This window comes from Balaenoptera physalus (assembly GCF_965194825.1).
Source record: "Balaenoptera physalus genome assembly, chromosome: 1".
NCBI lineage: Eukaryota > Metazoa > Chordata > Mammalia > Artiodactyla > Balaenopteridae > Balaenoptera > Balaenoptera physalus.
This window is the reverse complement of record NC_138882.1, coordinates 190565554-190584418: the sequence shown is the minus strand read 5'-3', so window position 1 is coordinate 190584418 and position 18865 is coordinate 190565554. Positions and strand designations below refer to the sequence as shown.

The 18865-nt window shown below is 39.4% G+C and overlaps 1 protein-coding gene across 9 annotated transcripts in view; it reads left to right on the top strand.

The window, feature by feature from the left end:
• The window catches only part of PER3 (period circadian regulator 3), a 71936-nt gene extending 53624 nt beyond the window's left edge, over positions 1–18312 (top strand). For 6 of the 9 annotated variants that reach the window (XM_082461015.1, XM_082461017.1, XM_082461016.1 and 3 more), the window contains exons 19-21: positions 12303–12486; positions 13059–13209; positions 14424–17766. In XM_082461015.1, coding sequence (XP_082317141.1) covers positions 12303–12486; positions 13059–13209; positions 14424–14510 — 422 coding nt within the window. In that variant the 3' untranslated portion in view covers positions 14511–17766. Of the gene's footprint in view, positions 1–11983; positions 12267–12302; positions 12487–13058; positions 13210–14423; positions 17767–18141 lie in introns of those variants that run through there. The other 3 variants (XR_014263394.1, XR_014263395.1, XR_014263396.1) reach the window with 3 other exon arrangements.
• Positions 18313–18865: the final 553 nt, after the last annotated feature.

The window sequence follows — 18865 nt, the reverse complement described above, 5'->3', positions numbered from 1 at the left end:
GGACATATGTTTTCATTTTTCTTGGGTAAATACCTCAGAGTGAAATTGCTAGGTCACATGGTAAGTATACGGTTAACTTTATAAGAAACTGCCAACTGTTTTCCAAAGTGGCTGTACTGTTTGCATTCCTATCAGCCATATATGAGAGCTCCAATTGCAACGCATCCTGGCCAACACTGGGTATTGTCCATCATTTAAATTTTAGCCATTCCAGTGTATACACAGTGATACCTCATTGTGGTTTTATTGACTGTTGATTAATGGTGATGGCTGTCTTCTTGTGTACTTATTTGCCATTCATATGTGTTCACATCTGTTGCTTGTTTTGGGGGGTGGTTTGTTAGTTTTCTTATTGAGTAGTAAGAGTTCTGTATACATTCTGGATACAAGTCTGTTATCAAATACTTGTTTTGCAAAACTTTCTTCCCTTTTGTGTGCCTTGCCCTTTTTTTTGATCTTTTATTTTTATCTTCGTTTTGAAGAGCAAATGTTTTAAAATTTTGATGACGTTCAGTTTATCAGTTTTTTCTTTTGTAAGTTGCACCTTTTATGTCCTTTTTAAAGAAGTCCTTGCTTAACTAGAAGTTACTAAGATGGTCTCCTGTTTTCTCTTGGAAATTTTAGAGATTAGGCTTCTATATAGCTAAGTCTGTGATCCGTTTTTAGTCACTTTTTATATATGGTGTGAGCTCACCTCCTCTCATAGGCACACCAGAATTGCCACTATTTACGGAACACCTGTCGATGAAAAAGACCAGAACCGACTGCAAAAGATCTTCTACAACTAAAGATTTAAAGAAGGAACCACGAGACGGGTAGGTGGTGGGGAGTCGCAGTATAGGCAAGACCCATATGCTGGGTGGGTGACCCACATATGGAAGAATAATTACAACTGCAAGGTTCTCCCCAAGGAGCAAAAAGTCTGAGTCCCACATTGGGCCCCCCAGCCTGGGGGTTCTACTCCAGGAAGATGAGCCCCCAGAACGTTTGGCTTTGAAGCCCAGCGGTGCTTACTTTTGGGAGAGCCAGAGGGCTGTGGAAAATAGAGACTCCACTCTTAAAAGGCTCACACAGAATCTCACCTGCTCCAGGACCCAGGGCAGAAGCAGTAATCTGAAAAGAGCCTGGGTCAGACCCACATGCTGATCTTGGAGAGTCTCCCCAAGAGGCAGGAAGCAATTAATTGGAGCTCACCCCTGGGGACATAGGCATTGGTGGCAGCCATTTCTGGGAGCTCGTTCTGCCACATGGACTCTGTTGCTGGCAGGCGCCATTTGGGAATCCTTGTTGTAGCTTATTAGCCACAGGACCCAGCCCCACCATGCCCCCCAGTCCTAAGACACCAGGACTGGGATGCCTCAGGCCAAGCAACTAACTGGGCAGGGACACAGCCCCACCCAACAGCAGACAGTCAGCCTTAAGACCCCCTGAGCCCACACCTTCCCCTGGACACAGCCCTGCCCACCAGAGGGCCAAGGACCAGGCTCTACACACCACTGGGCAGGCACTAGATCTGGGACACCCAGGGCCCTGCACGCAGAGACCCTGGGACCTATCTCCACCTACCAGCGGGCACGCACCAGACCCAGAATCCCCTATCCCAGCCACCAATGAGCCTGTTCTAGCCTTGGAACCGGCCTCACCCAACAGTGGGCGAACACCACCCCAGGACAACCACAGCCCCGTAGCCTGTGGACCTAGCCCACATACCAGCAACCAACCTACCAGATACACAGAAATAAAAACAGCAAGTTAGGCAAAATGAGGCAACAGAGGAACATGTTCCAAGCAAAGGAATAAGATTTAAACCCCAGAAGAGCTAAGTGAAGTGGAGATAGTCAATCTACCCAAGAAAGAGTTCAAGGTAATGACTGTAAAGATGATCAGAGAACTCAGAAGAAGAATGGATGAACAGAGAGAGAAATTAGAAGTTTTTAGCAGTTAGAAAATATAAAGAACAACCAAACAGAGGTGAAGAATACAATCATTGAAATGAAAAATACACTAGAAGGAATCAACCGTAGACAAAATGGTACAGAGGAATGGACCAGTGAGGTGGAAGGCAGAGTAGTGGAAATCACTGAAGATGAACAGGAAAAAGAATAAAAAGATGTGAGGACAGTTTGAGACATCTGGCACAACACCAGGCATACTAACATTCACATTTTTGAGGTTCCAGAAAGAGAAGAGAGAGAGAAAGGGGCAGAGAACATATTTGAAGATATAATAGCTGAATATATCCCTAACCTGGGAAAGGAAACATATCCAAGTCCAAGAAGAACAGAGAATCCCAAAGAGGACCACACCAAGGCACATTGCAATTAAAATGGCAAAAATTAAGGATAAATAGAGAATATAAAGAAATAATAAGTGGAAACTTCCCGAGCATGGGGAAGGAACTGGATATACAAGTCCATGAAGCTAAGAGAACACCTAATTACCTCAACACAAAAAGACCTTCTTCTCCAAGACATGTCATATTAAAACTGTCAAAAGTCAATGGCAAAGAAAGAATTTTAAAGGCAGCCAGGGGAAGAAGGATGATAACCTGCAAAGGAACCCCCATTAGGCTGTCAGCAGTTTTCTCAGCAGAAACACTCTAGGCCAAGAGGGAGTGGAATGACATTCTCAAAATACTGAAATATAAAAACTGGCAGCCAAGAATACTCTATCCAGCAAAGTTACCCTTCAGATATGAAAGAGAAATAAAGGATTTCCCAGACAGACAAAAGCTGAGGAAGTTCATCACCACTAGACCTGCCTTACAAGAAATGTTCAAAGGAACTCTTCTGCCTGAAACACAAAACCTTGAGTTAGATAAAATAGAATCAGAAAAATCACAACTCAGAATAGGTTTTTTTTGTTTTTTTTTAAATTTTTATTTATTTATTATTTATGGCTGTGTTGGGTCTTCGTTTCTGTGTGAGGGCTTTCTCTAGTTGTGGCAAGTGGGGGCCACTCTCCATCGCAGTGCATGGGCCTCTCACTATCGCGGCCTCTCTTGTTGCGGAGCACAGGCTCCAGACGCACAGGCTCAGTAATTGTGGCTCATGGGCCCAGCTGCTCCGTGGCATGTGGGATCTTCCCAGACCAGGGCTCGAACCCTTGTCCCCTGCATTGGCAGGCAGATTCTCAGCCACTGGGCCACCAGGGAAGCCCAGAATAGGTTTTTAAACACATTATTACAGCATAAAAGTTAAAAAGAAGGAAAGCAGTAAAAATAACTATAGCTACTTCAATTTGGTAACAAACTCACAACTTAAAAAGGGATAATTTATGGCAACTAGAACATAAAAGGGGAAGACAAAAAGGACAGACCTGTATAGGTAAGTGAATATAAGATGCTCTCAGCATAAAAAGAACTATTTTATCTATGAGATATTTTATGCAAACTTCATGGTAACCACAAAACATAAAAAAAAAAAAGGAAACTGAGAAAAACATCATAGAAAACCACCAAACCAAAATGGCAGACAGAAACACAAGGAAAAGAAACAATTGGGAAATAGAGCAACCAGAAAACAAAAGATTAAAAGGCAGTACTAAGTCCTCATTTGCCAATAATCACCATAAGTGCAAATGAATTGAATTCATCAATCAAAAGACACAGAGTGGCTGGATGGATTACAAAACAAGACCCAACTATACACTGCCTCCAGGAGACCCATCTCAGCTCAACAGACAAACATAGACACAAAAGAAGGGATGGAAGATGATACTCCAAGCAGATGGCAGCCAAAAGAAAGTGGTGTAGCCATACATATATCAGACGAAATAGACTTCAAGCCAAAAAAGGTAACAAGAGACAAGATGGACATTATATAATGATGAAGGGGACAAGTCATCAGGAAGATATAACAGTTATTAATATTTATGCACCTAGCATAGGAGCATTAAAATACACAAAGCAGTTATTAACAGACCTAAAAGAGAAATTTGCAGCAACACAATAATAGTAGGGGACTTTAAAACTCCTCTTACATCAATGAATAGATACCCTGTGAACAAGGAAACAGTGGCCTTAAATGAAACATTAGACCAGATGGATTCATGGATTTGTATAGTCAATTCAAATGCAGCAGAATACACATTCTTCTCAAGTCCACAAAGAACTTTCTCAGGGATAGATCATCTGTTGGCACACAAAACAAGTCTCAGTGCATTTAAGAAGATGGAAATCATATCGTGCATTTTTTCTAATCACAGTGGCATGAAACTACAAATCAACTATGAGAAGAAAGCTGGAAAACTCACAAATATGTAGAGACTGAACAACATGCTACTGAACAACTATTGAGTCAATGAAGAAATCAAAGGAGAAATCAAAAAATACCTGAAGACAAATGACAATACAACATGTCAAAACCTATGGGATGCAGCAAAAACAATACTAAGAAGAAATTTTGTAGCAATCCAGGCCTCCCTCAAGAAACAAGAAAAATATCAAACAGTCTAACTTTACACCCAAAGGAGCTAGAAAAAGAAGAACAAATGAAGCCCAAAGTCAGTAGAAGGAAGGACATAAATATCAGAGTCGGAAGAAATGAAATAGACACAAAATTGACAAAGCTTTAGCTAGACTCACTAAGAAACAAAGGGATAAAGCTCTGATAAAGAAAACCAGAAGTGAAAGAGGAGAAATACGATACCATAGAAATACAGAGGATTAGAAGAGTATATTGTGAACAGCTACATGCCAACTACCTGGATAACCTAGAAGAAATGGACAAATTCTTAGAATCATACAGTCTTCTAAGACTGAATCATGAAGAAATGGAAAATCTTGATAGATTGATTACTAGTAAAGAGAATGAAACAGTAATCAAAGACATCCCAAAAAAACAGAAGTCAAGGACCAGAGAACTTCACAGGTGAATTCTACCAAACATTCAAAGAAAGTTTAATACCTATGCTTTTCAAAACTCTTCCAAAAAACTGAAGAGGGGGAAACACTTTCCAACTCATTTTACAAGGCCATCATTGCCTGATGCCAAAACCAGACAAGGACAGAACACAAAAAAAGAAAATTACAGTCCAATATCTCTGATGAACCTAAATGTAAAAATCCTCAAAAAAGGTTAGCAAATACATTTAAAGGATCATACGTCATGATCAAGTGGGATTTATTCCAGGGATGCAAGAATGGTTCAGCATCCACAGATCAGTCAATGTGAAACACTGTGATTAACAGAAAGAAGGATAAAAATCAGATGATCATCTCAAGAGATGTGGAAAAAACATTTGATGAGATTCAGTATCTATTTATAATTTTTAAAAACTCTCTATAAAATGGATATAGTAGGAACATACCTGAACATAGTAAAGACCATGTATGACCGACCCACAGCTCACATCATACTCAATGGTGAAAAACTGAAAGCTATCCCTCTAAGATCAGGAAGAAGACAAGGATGCCAACTCTCACCACTCTTACTCAACATAGTATTGGAAGTCCTAGGCAGAGCAATTAGGCAAGAAAAAGAAACAGAAGGCATCCAAATTGGAAAAGAAGAAGGAAAACTAACATGATTTGCAGATGATATGATTTTATATATAGAAAACCCTAAAGACTCCACACACACAAAAAAACTACTAGAAATAATAAATGAATATAGTAAATTTGCAGGGTACAAAATCAACGTACAAAAACCTATTGTGTTTCTATACACTAAAAATGAACTAGCAGAAAGAGAAATTAAGAAAATCCCACAATCACAACAAAAAGAATAAAATATCTAGGAATGAATTTAACAAAAAGAGGTGAAAGACCTGTATACTGAAAACTATAAGAAATTGAAGAAGACAGAAATAAATGAAAAGATGTTCCATGCTCAAGGATTAGAAGAGCTAACATTGTTAAAATGTACATATTACCTAAAGCAGTCTACAGATTCAGTACAATCCCTATCAAAATCCCAAGGGCATTTTTCACAGAAATAGAACAAAAAATTATAAAATGTATATGGAACCACAAAAGACCTCAAATAGCCAAAGTAATCCTGAGAAGAAAGAACAAAGCTGGAGGTATCACACTCCCTGAGTTCAAGCTATATCACAAAACTATAGTAATCAAAACAGCATGGTATTGGCAGAAAAACAGATACAAAGCTCAGTGGAACAGAATTGAGAGCCCAGAAATAAACCCACACATATATGGACAATTAATTTATGACATAGGAGCAAAGAACATACAATGGAGAAAGGATAATCTCTTAAGTAAATGCCATTGGGAAAACTGGACAGCCACATACAGAAAAAGGAAACTAGGCCCCTGTCTCACAGCATGCACAAAAATTAACTCAAAATTAATTAAAGACTTGAATGTAAGACCTGAAACCATACAACTCCTAGACAAAAACATAGGCAGTACACTCTTTGACATCAGTCTTAGCAATATCTTTCTGCTAATATATCTCCTCAGTGGAAACAAAAGCTTCTGCACAGCAAAGAAAACCACTAACAAAATGAAAAGACAACCTACTGAATGTGAGAAGATATTTGCAGATCATAAGGGGTTAATATCCAAAATATATAAAGAACTCATACAACTCAACAACAAAAAACACACAACCCGATTAAATAACGGGCAGAGGAGCTGAATAGACATTTTTCCAAAGAAGACATGTAGTTGGCTAACAAGCACATGAAAGGATGTTTAACATCACTAATTATTAGGAACTACAGATCAAAACCACAAAGAGATTATCACCTCATACCCATTAGAATAGCTGTTATCAAAAAGGCAAAAAATAACAAGTATTGGCAAGGATGTGAAGAAAAGAAAACCTTCATACACTGTGGGTGGGAACGTAAATTGGTGTTGCCGCTATGGAAAACATATGGAGACTCCTCAAAAAATTAATAGAACTGCAATATGATCCAGCTATTCCACTTCTGGGTATTTATCCAAAGAAAATGAAAACACTAATTCAAAAAGATACATGCATCCCTATGTTCATCACAGTGAAATTTACAGTAGTCAAGATATGGAAACAATGTAAGTGCCCATCAATGGATGAATGGATAAAGAAGTGATGTATATTAAATATATATTTTAAATTTTAAAATACATCTATATACAGTACACACAATGGAGTACTATTAAGCCATAAAAAAAGAGGAAATCTTGCCATTTGCAACAAGATGGATGGACCTTGAGGGTATTATGCTAGGTGAAATAAAGCAGATGGAGAAAGACAAATATTGTATGATTTCACTCATGTGTAGAATATAAAAAACAAACAGACCGAAAAAATGAAGAAAAACACAAAAACAAATACTTTGTAGTTACAGAGAACAGAATAGTGGTTACCAGAGGGAAAGGGGGGTGCTAAGTGCGTAAACGGGGTCAACTGTATGGTAAAGGAAACTACGTTTTTGGTGATGAGCATGCTGTAGTGTATACAGAAGTAGAAATACAATGTACACATGAAACTTATAACTGTCATAAACCAATGCTACCTCAATAAAAAAAAAGATTTAAAAATAAATAAGTTGTAGAATCAGTTTCTTAATTCCTACACAAAAGCCTGCTGGGATTTTGATTGACATCATGTTGAATCTACTGACCAATGTGGGAGGAATTATCCTAACAGTATTGAGTCCTCTGATCCACGAGTGTGATATGTTTCTCTATTTATGTAGGTCTTTAATTTTTCTCAGCAACGTTTTATAGTTTTCAGTGTACAGGTTACACTTACTTTGCTAAATTTATCACTAAGAATTTCATAATTTTGATGCTATTGTAAATGGCATTTTAAAATTTCAATTTCCAGTTGCTTGTTGTTAGCCTATAGAAAGCCAATCAAATTTTGTGTTTTGAACTTGTATTCTCAAAACTTGCTATAGTTTTACTTTTTCTTTTCTGATCTGTATACCTTAATTTATTTGTCTTTCCTTATTGGACTGGCTAGGACCCCCAATATAGTACAGTAAGTCCCCTACATATAAACCTTCAAGTTGCGAATTTTCAAAGGTGGGAACGTGCGTTCCGTCAGCGTCAGGCGTGAGTGACATTGTAGCTTGCCCTCCGTCTCCTACTGCTGACGGCCCTTCAGCTCTACCATCTCCCACCTCCTCTCCCTCCTTCAGTCAGTAGCTCTTCTTGCCTCTTCACTCGATGCCAGCCCCTGGATGCCAGCTGTTGTACTGGACTACTGTACTTTTCAAGGGACTGTACTGTAAGATTAAAAATGTTTTCTTTATTTTTTGTGTTTTTTTTTATGCATTATTTGTGTGAAAAGTATTATAAACCTATTACAGCACAGTACTATATAGCCGATTGTGTTAGTTGGGTACCTCGCTAACTTTGTTGGACTTCCAAACAAATTGGACTTAGGAATGCGCTTTCAGAACGGAACTCGTTCATATGTAGGGGACTTACTGTATTGAATAGAAGTGGTTAGACAGAATTCTTGCCTTGTTCATCATATTAGGGGGAAATCTGTCACAGTTTCAGTAAGTATGATGTTAAATGTAGATTTTCCTTAAATGGCCTTTATCAGTAAGATTGAGGAAGTTCCTTTCTGCTGCTGATTTACAGAGATGCTTTTTCTGCATCTATTTTTTAAAATAAATTTTATTTATTTATTTTTGGCTGCGTTGGGTCTTCATTGCTGCACGTGGGCTTTCTTTAGTTGTGGCGAGCAGGGGCTACTCTTCGTTGCAGTGCACAGGCTTCTCATTGCGGTGGCTTCTCTCATTGTGGAGCATGGGCTCTAGGCACGAGGGCTTCAGTAGTTGTGGCACGTGGGCTCAGTAGTTGTGGCTCGTGGGCTCTAGAACTCAGGTTCAGTAGTTGTGGCACACGGGCTTAGTTGCTCTGAGGCATGTGAGATCTTCCCAGATCAGGGCTCGAACCTGTGTCCCCTGCCTTGGTAGGTGGATTCTTAACCACTGCTCCACCAGGGAAGCCCTTCTGCCTCTACTGAGATTAACCATATGGTTTTTCTCCCTTGTTCTGTTAATATGGTGAATTACATTAATTTTCAAATATTAAATTAACCTTGTATTTGGTCATGCTATTTTATCCTTTTTATATATTACTGGATTCTGTATCCTAATATTTTAAGGATCCTTGCACCTATTATGAGAAATATTGGTCCATTGTCTTCTTTGCTTATGATGTCTTTATCTGGTTTTGGTATCAGGGTAATACTGGCCTAACAAAAGAAATGAGTTGGGCACTGTTCCCTCCTCTTCTGTTTTCTGGAAGAGTTTGTATTGAATTGATATTATATCTTCCTTAGTATGGTTGGTAGAATTCACCAATGAAGCTATCTGGGCCTGAAGTTTTCTTTATGAAAGGGTTTTTAAAAACAAATTTGATTTTTTTTAATAGACATGGTTAATAGACTCAGGTTATCTATTTCTTCTTGAATGATCTTTGGTAATTTGTATCATTCAAGGAGCTTGTCCATTTCATCTAAGTTGCTGAATTTATTGGCATAAAGTTATTTATAATATTCCCTATCCTTTTAATGTCTTTAGAATTTATACTAATGTCTCCTCTCTATTTGCTGATATTATTACTTTTTCCGCATCATTCTGGCTCTGTGTTTACCACTTTTATTAACTTTTCAAGGAAGCAACTTTTGATCTCATTGGGTTTATTTGCTATTTTTTTTGGTCTTGTATTTTATTGATTTCTGCTCTAATCTTTATTATTACATGTGTTTACTTTGGATTTTATTCACTCTTTTTCTAATTTCTTAAGGTGGAAACTTAGAGCATTGATTTGAGACCCTTTTTTCCCCTCCTAATATAAACATTTAAGGTTTTATATTTCCCTCTAAGCACAGCTTTAGCTGCATCCCTCAAATTTTTGTATGAGTGTTTTCATTTTCATTCAGCCCAAAATATTTTATAATTTCCCTTATGTTTTCTTCTTTGACCATGGGTTATTAGACATGCATTTATTTCCTAATATTTGGGGATTTTCCAGGTATTTTATTGGTTTCTAACTTAATTGCAGTCAGACAACATTCTTTGTATTTTTTTTTAATTTACTGAGGCTTGTTTAATAGTCCAGAATTTGGTCTGTCTTGATAAATGTTTCATATGCACTTGGAAAGAATGTGTGTTTTGCAGTTGTTGAGTAGCATCTTCTGTAAATGTAAATTTGGTCAAGTTGGCTGATAATGTTGATTCAGCCTTCTACATCCTAACTGATTTTCTATCTACTTGTTTTCTCAGTTATTAAGACAGGGCTGTTAACATGTCCTCCTATAATTGTGAATTTGTCTATTTTTTTCTTGCTGTTCAATCAGTTTTTGCTTCATGTATTTTGAAACTCTTTTATTAGTTGCATACACATTTAAGATTATGTGATTTTGATGAACTGATTTCTCTATTATGAAATGTACCTTGCTTGATGTCCCCTTTGTCTCATATCAGTGTAGCTCCTCCAGCTTTATTTTGATAGTGTTTACATGGCATATTTTTTTCCATCTTTTTACTTTTATCTGTGTGTTTATATTTAAAGTTGATTTCTGGTAACCAGTGTATGGTTGGATATTGCTTCTTTATCTATGTGACAGTCTCTGACTTTTAATTGGAGTACTTAGACCATTTACATTTAATATGATTATTGATATGATCAGGTTTAAATTAAATCTTCCATCTTGCTACTTGTTTTATGTTTGTCTCATTTGCTCTTTCTTTCTTTTTTCTCTTCCCCTCCTCCTTTTGGGTTAATTGTGTATTTTTAGTGATTCCGTTTTCTCTCCATTATTGGCCTCCCAGCTATTCTTTTTTTTTTTTTCCTTTTTTCCTTTTTTTTTTTATTCATTGCTCTAGGATTTACACATGCATCTTTTACTTATCCCAGTTTACCTTCACATATTATACCTATTCTATCACTTTATGTCTAAGAACCTTAAAATGGAGTACTTCCATTTCCCCTCTTTTGTGCCATTTCTGTTATACACTTTACTGCAACATGTATTATAAACCCCACAATAGAAGTTTTACTGTTTTTGCCTTAAACAATTACCTTTTTTTTTTTAATTTATTTATTTATTTATTTATTTTTGGCTGTGTTGGGTCTTCGTTTCTGTGCGAGGGCTTTCTCTAATTGCGGCAAGTGGGTGCCACTCTTCATTGCGGTGCGCGGGCCTCTCACTATCGCGGCCTCTCTTGTTGGGAGCACAGGCTCCAGACGCGCAGGCTCAGCAGTTGTGGCTCACGGGCCTAGTTGCTCCGTGGCATGTGGGATCTTCCCAGACCAGGGCTCGAACCCGTGTCCCCTGCATTGGCAGGCAGATTCTCAACCACTGCGCCACCAGGGAAGCCCCCAAACAATTACCTTTTAATGAGATTTTTCTAATGAGGAAAAATGTCTTTTATGATTACCCATACCCTTTTTTAAAAAATTAGAGAGGTACTTTGTTTTGTTTTGTTTTAATTGTTCCAAAGTCAATGAGAAGGACCTTGAAGGGTCACATGCAAGATAGGAAAGGAATGACCCATGAGGCTCCATAACAGCCATAAAGCTATGGGCCTTGGTATGGATGGATGGCTTCTCTATTGTAACAGGAGGATGGTGAGGAGAGAATGTAGATATGAGTAAGTTTATGTTTGGTATCAGGATGATGAATTTCCTTTCTAGTGGCTTCCTTTTTTTTTCTTATAAAATAGGTGAGAATGAGGGAGGAAATAGAGGAGTAGAAGATAATCCTGCTGGGGATAGACTAGTGTGCTGACCACAGAACTGTACCAGGATTACAGGCTTTGTGATGATCTTTGGTGGTGATGAATTTACTGTAGAACCAACGCACCCTGTTATAAGTGACTTTCTCTATGCCTTTGGCTACTTGGGTTTAGATAAGAACAGAACTGATAAGTGGCTTTATCAGAGTTACATTTTGATAGTTGTGGAAAATTAAAGGGAAAAAGAAGTCTCAGGTATTGCAGAGTGCTACTGAATGAATGATGGGCTTTGGGCTCTAAGCAGAATGGCTAAGGCACTGTTCCAAATTTGTAGTTGGAACAGTTGAACAAGCAAACAAGAAATTGAAGCTGAGAGGTTGGTGATTTTGGAGACGGAGCTGGAGATGGAGCAGTTGTGGGTGATGAGAACAAACAAGGAATGGCCTTGGGGAGCGGATAGTTCAGGAAGACTGAGAAGGAGATCTTGGGAAGATCGAGGAACTGGAAGGCTGAGGTGACCTGGGATGATGGCTGTGCTGGGTGGTGAAGGACCCTACCAGCCTGTTGCCAGAGTCTTTGAAGAATGAGGGCCAGTTTGGCAAATCAGCCTCTGACAGGTATTTTCAAATTTTTTTGTTGTTGATTTTTGATAGGAAGCAGTGGCAGCAGTATAAACTTTGCTACTAGTGATTATTCTTCTGAAATCTTTCAAAATGGGCAGCAATCTCAGGATGTACTGAAAAAAGAAACATTTCCCAACTTAGCTGAAGAGTCCATCTGGAGAATGATAGAACAAACACCTGAGTGCATTCTGATGACGTATCAGGTGCCTGAGAGGTAAGAAAGCATGTTAGAAGACCCACCTTTATATGAGTGTTTTATGGTTTCTTAAGTGTGTTTTTTAATACAAAGTGATTTTTAATGTTTTTATACATATCCTTAGAGAAATGTATTTTCAAATTCATTCATTTGAAGTCAAAAGACAAATGATTTCTTAAAACAATGGTTGTAGTGGTAGTGACAATATAAATATGTTATGTGTCCTGAGACAAGAAAACAAAGAAAGGCAGTGCTTTCCAAGACAGCCCACAGGTATGAGAACTTTTTTTAGAGCCTGGACTTTTTTCTCTCATTCTAAAAGGAGAGAAGACCTAAAGGAAATCTGTTTCTTCCATATGACATTAAAACACTATACAGGTATTTTCCATCAAGAGAAAGAGGCCTAGCTTTACCAACCTGACAAAGAAATGAGTCAGTTGTTATATTTTTGATGTGTGCGTCATATATTAACAAGAAATATAAAGTATATTACAAACTAAAAAGAAGTGCTGTTCTTAGATCACAAGATAAGAACCCTGTGCCTTATTTAGGACTGTGAAGGTTTTGTTTGTTTGTTTGTTTGTTTTCAGGGTTAAAGAAATTGTACTGAAAGAAGACCTAAAAAAACTGGAAAGCATGAGGTGGCGGCAGCCGCAGTTTTCTCACGGACAAAGGGAGGAGCTGGCCAATGTGCATTCCTGGATTCAGAGCCAGACGATTCCTCAGGAAATAGACATCCAGGTAAGCCCAGTAGTAACAGCTGTCATGTGTTGCTGTTTTTTGTGCCAGATAGTGTTCTGGGCGCTTAGTGTACAGTCATCCCTCGTTTTCTGCAGGGGTCTAGTTCCAGGACCCACTGGGGATACCAAAATCTGCAGATGCTCAAGTCCCTCGTGTAAAATGGCGTAGTATTTGCATGTAACCTATGCACGTCCTCCCGTATACCTTAAATCATCTCCAGATTACTTGTAATACCTAATGCAATGTAAATGCTATTTAAACAGTTGTAAATTCAACGTACATTCTATGTAAATAGTGGCTGGTACACTGCAAATTTAAGTTTTGCTTTTTGGAACTTTGTGCAATTTTTTTCCCCAAATATTTTCGATCTATGGTTGGTTGAGTCTGTGGATGTGGAACCTGCAGATACAGAGGGCCGACTGTGCATTGCATGATCCCACTGAAAATCTTCATCTTCACAATTGCTTCTGTGGTAGGTATTATTATCCCTGCTTTACCAATAACAACAAAGTGAGGTATACAGATACTAAATAATTTGTACACTCAGCCCTCTGTATCCACGGTTCAAATTTCAATCTGCAGTTGGTTGAATCCAAGGATGCGGAACCCTCGAGTGCAGAGGGCCGACTGTACCAAGTCATTTATATAAGGACTTGAGCATCCATAGATTTTTGTATCTTCAGGGGATTCAGGAACCGAGCCCTCTGCACAAACTGAAGGACAACTGTGTAAGTGCTCACAGTTCTTCAGATTTTGAATACAGGTCTTTTTGACTCCAGGTGTTTTTTTCTTTCACCAGTTGGAATGTTACAGGGCAGTTAGGAGTAAAGACACCTGCTTTCATATGTGATTGACTGGGGAGGAGAGTATAAGATTGCATGTCAAATATGCGTGCATGTTTGAAAAGAGTTGAAACTCAAGATGTAAGATTCACACCAGAGGATTTAGGATTTAGTATTTAGGATTCATGCCGAGCAGGAATTTCTGTGGGAAGAGTATATGAAGAATGAGCCCCAAAACAATTTAAGCAAAAGTATTTAAGCGATTGCTGTCATCTACCTTCTAATAATAAGGGATGAACTATAATGGATAGTCTTAGATGTGAATAAGTGGGAGAATGAGACACAGGTTGCTTGGCCAGCATTTTACTGGTTTTAAAACTTTTCAGGTGACTTCACATCAAATAACCTGCCTGCTCTTGTTCCTTTTTGGAGGGCTGTGTCACTTGCGAAAACGGAGATTCAGCTGGTGATGCCGCAGAATCCTGTGGTCCGGATCCAGCAGAAGCAGCAGTTGAGTGACTCTGAAGAGGCACCTGTACTCCCTCTCCAGGCCTGTGGGACAGCTAGACCTCCTTGTGATTCTCTCTAAACCCCTGGGTCTTAAATGACCATGAAGTTATTATTGAATGTTAAGGCTTTTCCTTCCTGATTTTTTAACAGACATCATTTTCCTGAAGCAGACATTGTATATAGACTCTTTTACTTCTTTTTTTCCCCAATGTATTTAAACTGTCAAATAGACTCTTTTTCTAGTTTACCTGTCCTGTAATGAGACTGGATGGCCTCTAAAGAGGTATGTGTACAGTCACACTTTATTTCAGATGTCACCCCAAATAAATTACAATTAGAATATAGCTAGAGGACTTCCCTGGTGGTGCAGTGGTTAAGAATCTGCCTGCCAATGCAGGGGACACGGGTTCGATCCCTGGTCTGGGAAGATCCCACATGCCGTGGAGCAACTAAGCCCGTGCGCCACAACTACTGAGCCCACGCACCACAACTACTGAAGCCCGCGCACCTAGAGCCCATGCTCTGCAACAAGAGAAGACACCGCAATGAGAAGCCCGAGCACCACAACGAAGAGTAGCCCCTGCTCGCCGCAACTAGAGAAAGCCCACGCGCAGCAAGAAGACCCAATGCAGCCAAAAATAAAATAAATAAATTTATTTTTTTAAAAAAAGTATAGCTAGAAAGAGCCCCAAACCTTAGCCTCATTAATTTTGTTCTGTTGTTACATGAATCATTTCCCCCTGTTGGAGACTTCAGGAAATCCCCGCTATGGGCCATGTACCTTTCCTAACAGTGTCCATAAATACAGTGCCCTCACCTGGTCTTTGCACGGTGACACATCCCTCCACAGTTAGGGTCTGACATTCCAGTTTTCTCACAACACAACACAGATCACTTCAGCATTGACCAGTATGAAAATGTATTGCCCATTGGTGTACCGGAAATTTCTAGTTTTTAGGGTTGAATTTTGACCTTCATTTTTGTAGATGCTTTTCCTTTTGATTTTCTACCTTCCACTGAAATTCTCAAAGTCTTAGTTAAAAATGGATCAGCTTAACATGAGCTTATTCTTTGCAGGGTTTAAATTAGCTTTTGCATGTGTAATGTTAAAACAAAAGAGCTTCTAGCTCAACCAGCTTCTGACTCATCCCTTTTGAAATTTTTAAATAATGATTGCAAAAAGTTTTTAAAGTTATGTAAAAGTTAATGTTGTTCTTATATGCGTATGTGTTTAAACGTTGTCTTATCAAAACTAACAGTTAACTCTTTCTTTCCAACCAATTTACACAAAAGAAGCTCTCTCCATCCCTGCCAGAGGTCTGATTGGCACTGCCTTCTTTTTGTCCTTAAATAGGGGTAAGTGTTGCCCTTAAATAGGGGTAAGGGGCCTACGGGAGGCCCCTAGCCAAGAGGGTTGCAGAATCTGTCACAAATGAGGGCTTCCTGGGCCTGCTGAAGTAGTGTCTTTTAAGAAGTGAGTGAGTTGTTCACATGATAAGTGAGTCCCCTCTTCTTAGAGAAGTGATGATTCCTTCTCAAACTTGGAATGACATGCAGTTCACACCCATGTAGATCAGAACCAGGAATAGAAGGAAATGAAGGCTGGAATAACCTTTTCTCTTTTCAATAACATGCAACACACTCACTTACTTTTCTTTTTTTGTTGTTGTGTTTTTTTGTTTTTTTTTGTTTTAGGAAAACACTTCTTCCTTTCAGGTTTTATAGTTTTTTATAAAATGCATCCTGATCATAATTAGGAGAATCAAGCTCTCTACCCACAGTGCTGCTGGACTCTGATTTTCAAGCCTCGTAGCTTAGATTTACTTTCTAAAGTAGAACAGACAGCTCTCGAATCTGCAGCAGATTGGTTCCAGGACCCCCTCGCAGATGCTAAAATCCACGGATGCTCAAGCCCCTTCTGTAACATGGCGGTACAGTCAGCCCTCTGTCCCTGCGGTTCCACATCCAGGATTCTACACCCCTCCCCGATTCTCCCCACCAGGAATACGGGGGGCCAACTGTAGTTTCCTAGAAGGTAATTCTTTCTTCAGGTGTCAGAACCATTTTCAAATGATGCCCATGACGTTTCCTGGAATTTTCTCACTTTAAGCTGTTCCATGCCCATATTCCCGTCTTAGGAATAGAGAACTCTTATTCTGCTCCATCTCGATTGTTAAATGATCTCTGAAGCCCTTGTTGTGTTGGTCAAGTTGTGTGGTATTTTTGCCCTTGGTGAAAAATCAAATTTAAAAAATGAACCAGCCTGCATATTGTCCATCAGTAGAATCGCTGTGACCTTCTGTAGTGATAACCTCTTTAATTTGTTTAAATCAAAAATGACGTGGAGCAATCAGAGGACTGTTCTGCACTTGTGTACACGTTTTTTAAACCTGACCTCCTCTAATATAAGCCCTCTTTTCGATTCTTTCTGGACGTTTGTTTTATCGACATTTGCTTATTTCTTTGCCTTACTATACGTTTAGGGTCAATTTACAATTGGTGCTTGTTGTAAGCAGATCTATAAAACCATTTGTAGTTTTGATACTTTGATAAGCCGCCGAATTGGCGTATTTAGAGGTCGGACCACGATGCTTCTGCTGCTGAGGGTGAGCAGGCGGGGTTCAGCAGCGCGGCCGCCGCCCCCCGGGGGGCTCCCCCCGAGTTTAAACAGTTGTTCAAGTTTATTAACTTTTTGTATTGATAACTATAGAAATTAGTAATAAAAATGTATACTATAGGCTTCAGTGTTTACATAAATGTTACCAAGAAGCTGTATTTTCTTGGATAAGAGGTCAGGATTTATGAACAACAGAATGCTGTGCAAATGGAATCGTTTTACAATTAAGTGCCACTTCATCATAACTCACAAGGTAAATTTAATCCAAACGGAAATTTTCTTTCAACTGAGTTTATAATTAACTGTGAATTTACTTGTTTTTAATGGTTATTAATATTTTAATCGGGTATCTTTTTTAAGCAAAAGCAATAAACGGTATACATGTAAAACTTGAGAAATTTCTTGCACTGCATCAACAAACCTCTGCCCTGAATGTGTATTTTATATCATTGAGAAATATTTACTGAGATTGAGAGACACTGCAGGGAGCTCACGTTAGGGTCACTCTGTGTCTGCGTCTGTGTCATCACTGCGTCCAAGGTCCTGCTCAGTGATAACACAGCATTTAGTCCTCACTTCAGCGCTGGGAGGAGCTTATTGGGTTCTGAACATATGTACATGTTTTTTAATACTAATTTTTTTTTTTAATTTTTGGCTGTGTTGAGTCTTTTTTTCTTTCTCTAGTTGCAGTGAGCGGGGGCTACTCTTCGTTGCGGTGCACAGGCTTCTCATTGTAGTGGCTTCTCTTGTTGCGGAGTGTGGGCTCTGGGCATGCAGGCTTCAGTAGTTGTGGTACGCGGGCTCAGTAGTTGTGGCTCGTGGGCTCTAGAGCGCAGGCTCAGTAGCTGTGGCACACGGGCTTAGTTGCCCCGCGGCATGTGGGATCTTCCCAGACCAGGGCTTGAACCCGTGTCCCCTGCATTGGCAGGTGGATTCTTAACCACTGCGCCACAAGGGAAGTCCCTTTAATACTAATTTTAATGCCTAATTTACAAAATTTAGTTATCAAGATTACTCTTTCAGATTCTGTAGAGTGAACCTGTGTTTCACAAAGTCTGACTGTGGAACTGGCAGCAACAGAATCTTGGAATTAAAATATGAATCAGGATCCTGAAGCCAACAGGACTTGCTAAATGTTACACCTTTCAAACCACCTGCACCTCCTGTCGTAATAAAACAACAGCAACCCAAGAAGGGAAGAGAGCTCAGTGTTGATGGGATGTGTACTCCTCCCACAGGGACTGTTCTGGTGCTTCCCATGAATTATCTCATTCAATACAACCACGAAATAAGCAGCGTCACTGCCCTCATTTTACAGAGAAGGACACGGGGATGGAGAGAGCCGGATGACCTGGTCAGGGCCTCACAGCTGGGTGGGAGCAATGACTTGACGCCAGAGCCCCGTCTGTAAGAGCAGCTGCCTAGTATCACAAAACGGGAGGGATTTGGGATTCTACGGCGATGGAATCCACCCTAAGCTCTTCCTGGTGTCATAAACATAGTGGCACTCGTGGGGCCAGAGTCCTGTGTTAGGGAACTGGATTCAGTTGAATTTCAGCAGCAAGCGATGCCACAGCATCCTCACGGCCACATGTCAGCATGTTCCTGAGATGACACATCCATCCTTCAAGCGGAAAACAACTTGCCTACAGATTTGTTCGTGATGTCTTAGACCAGGAAAGGGAAGATTTATCAGACCTGTGCTCTAAAGAGATTTTGGATGGTTGTTGACAAGATCAATACCGAT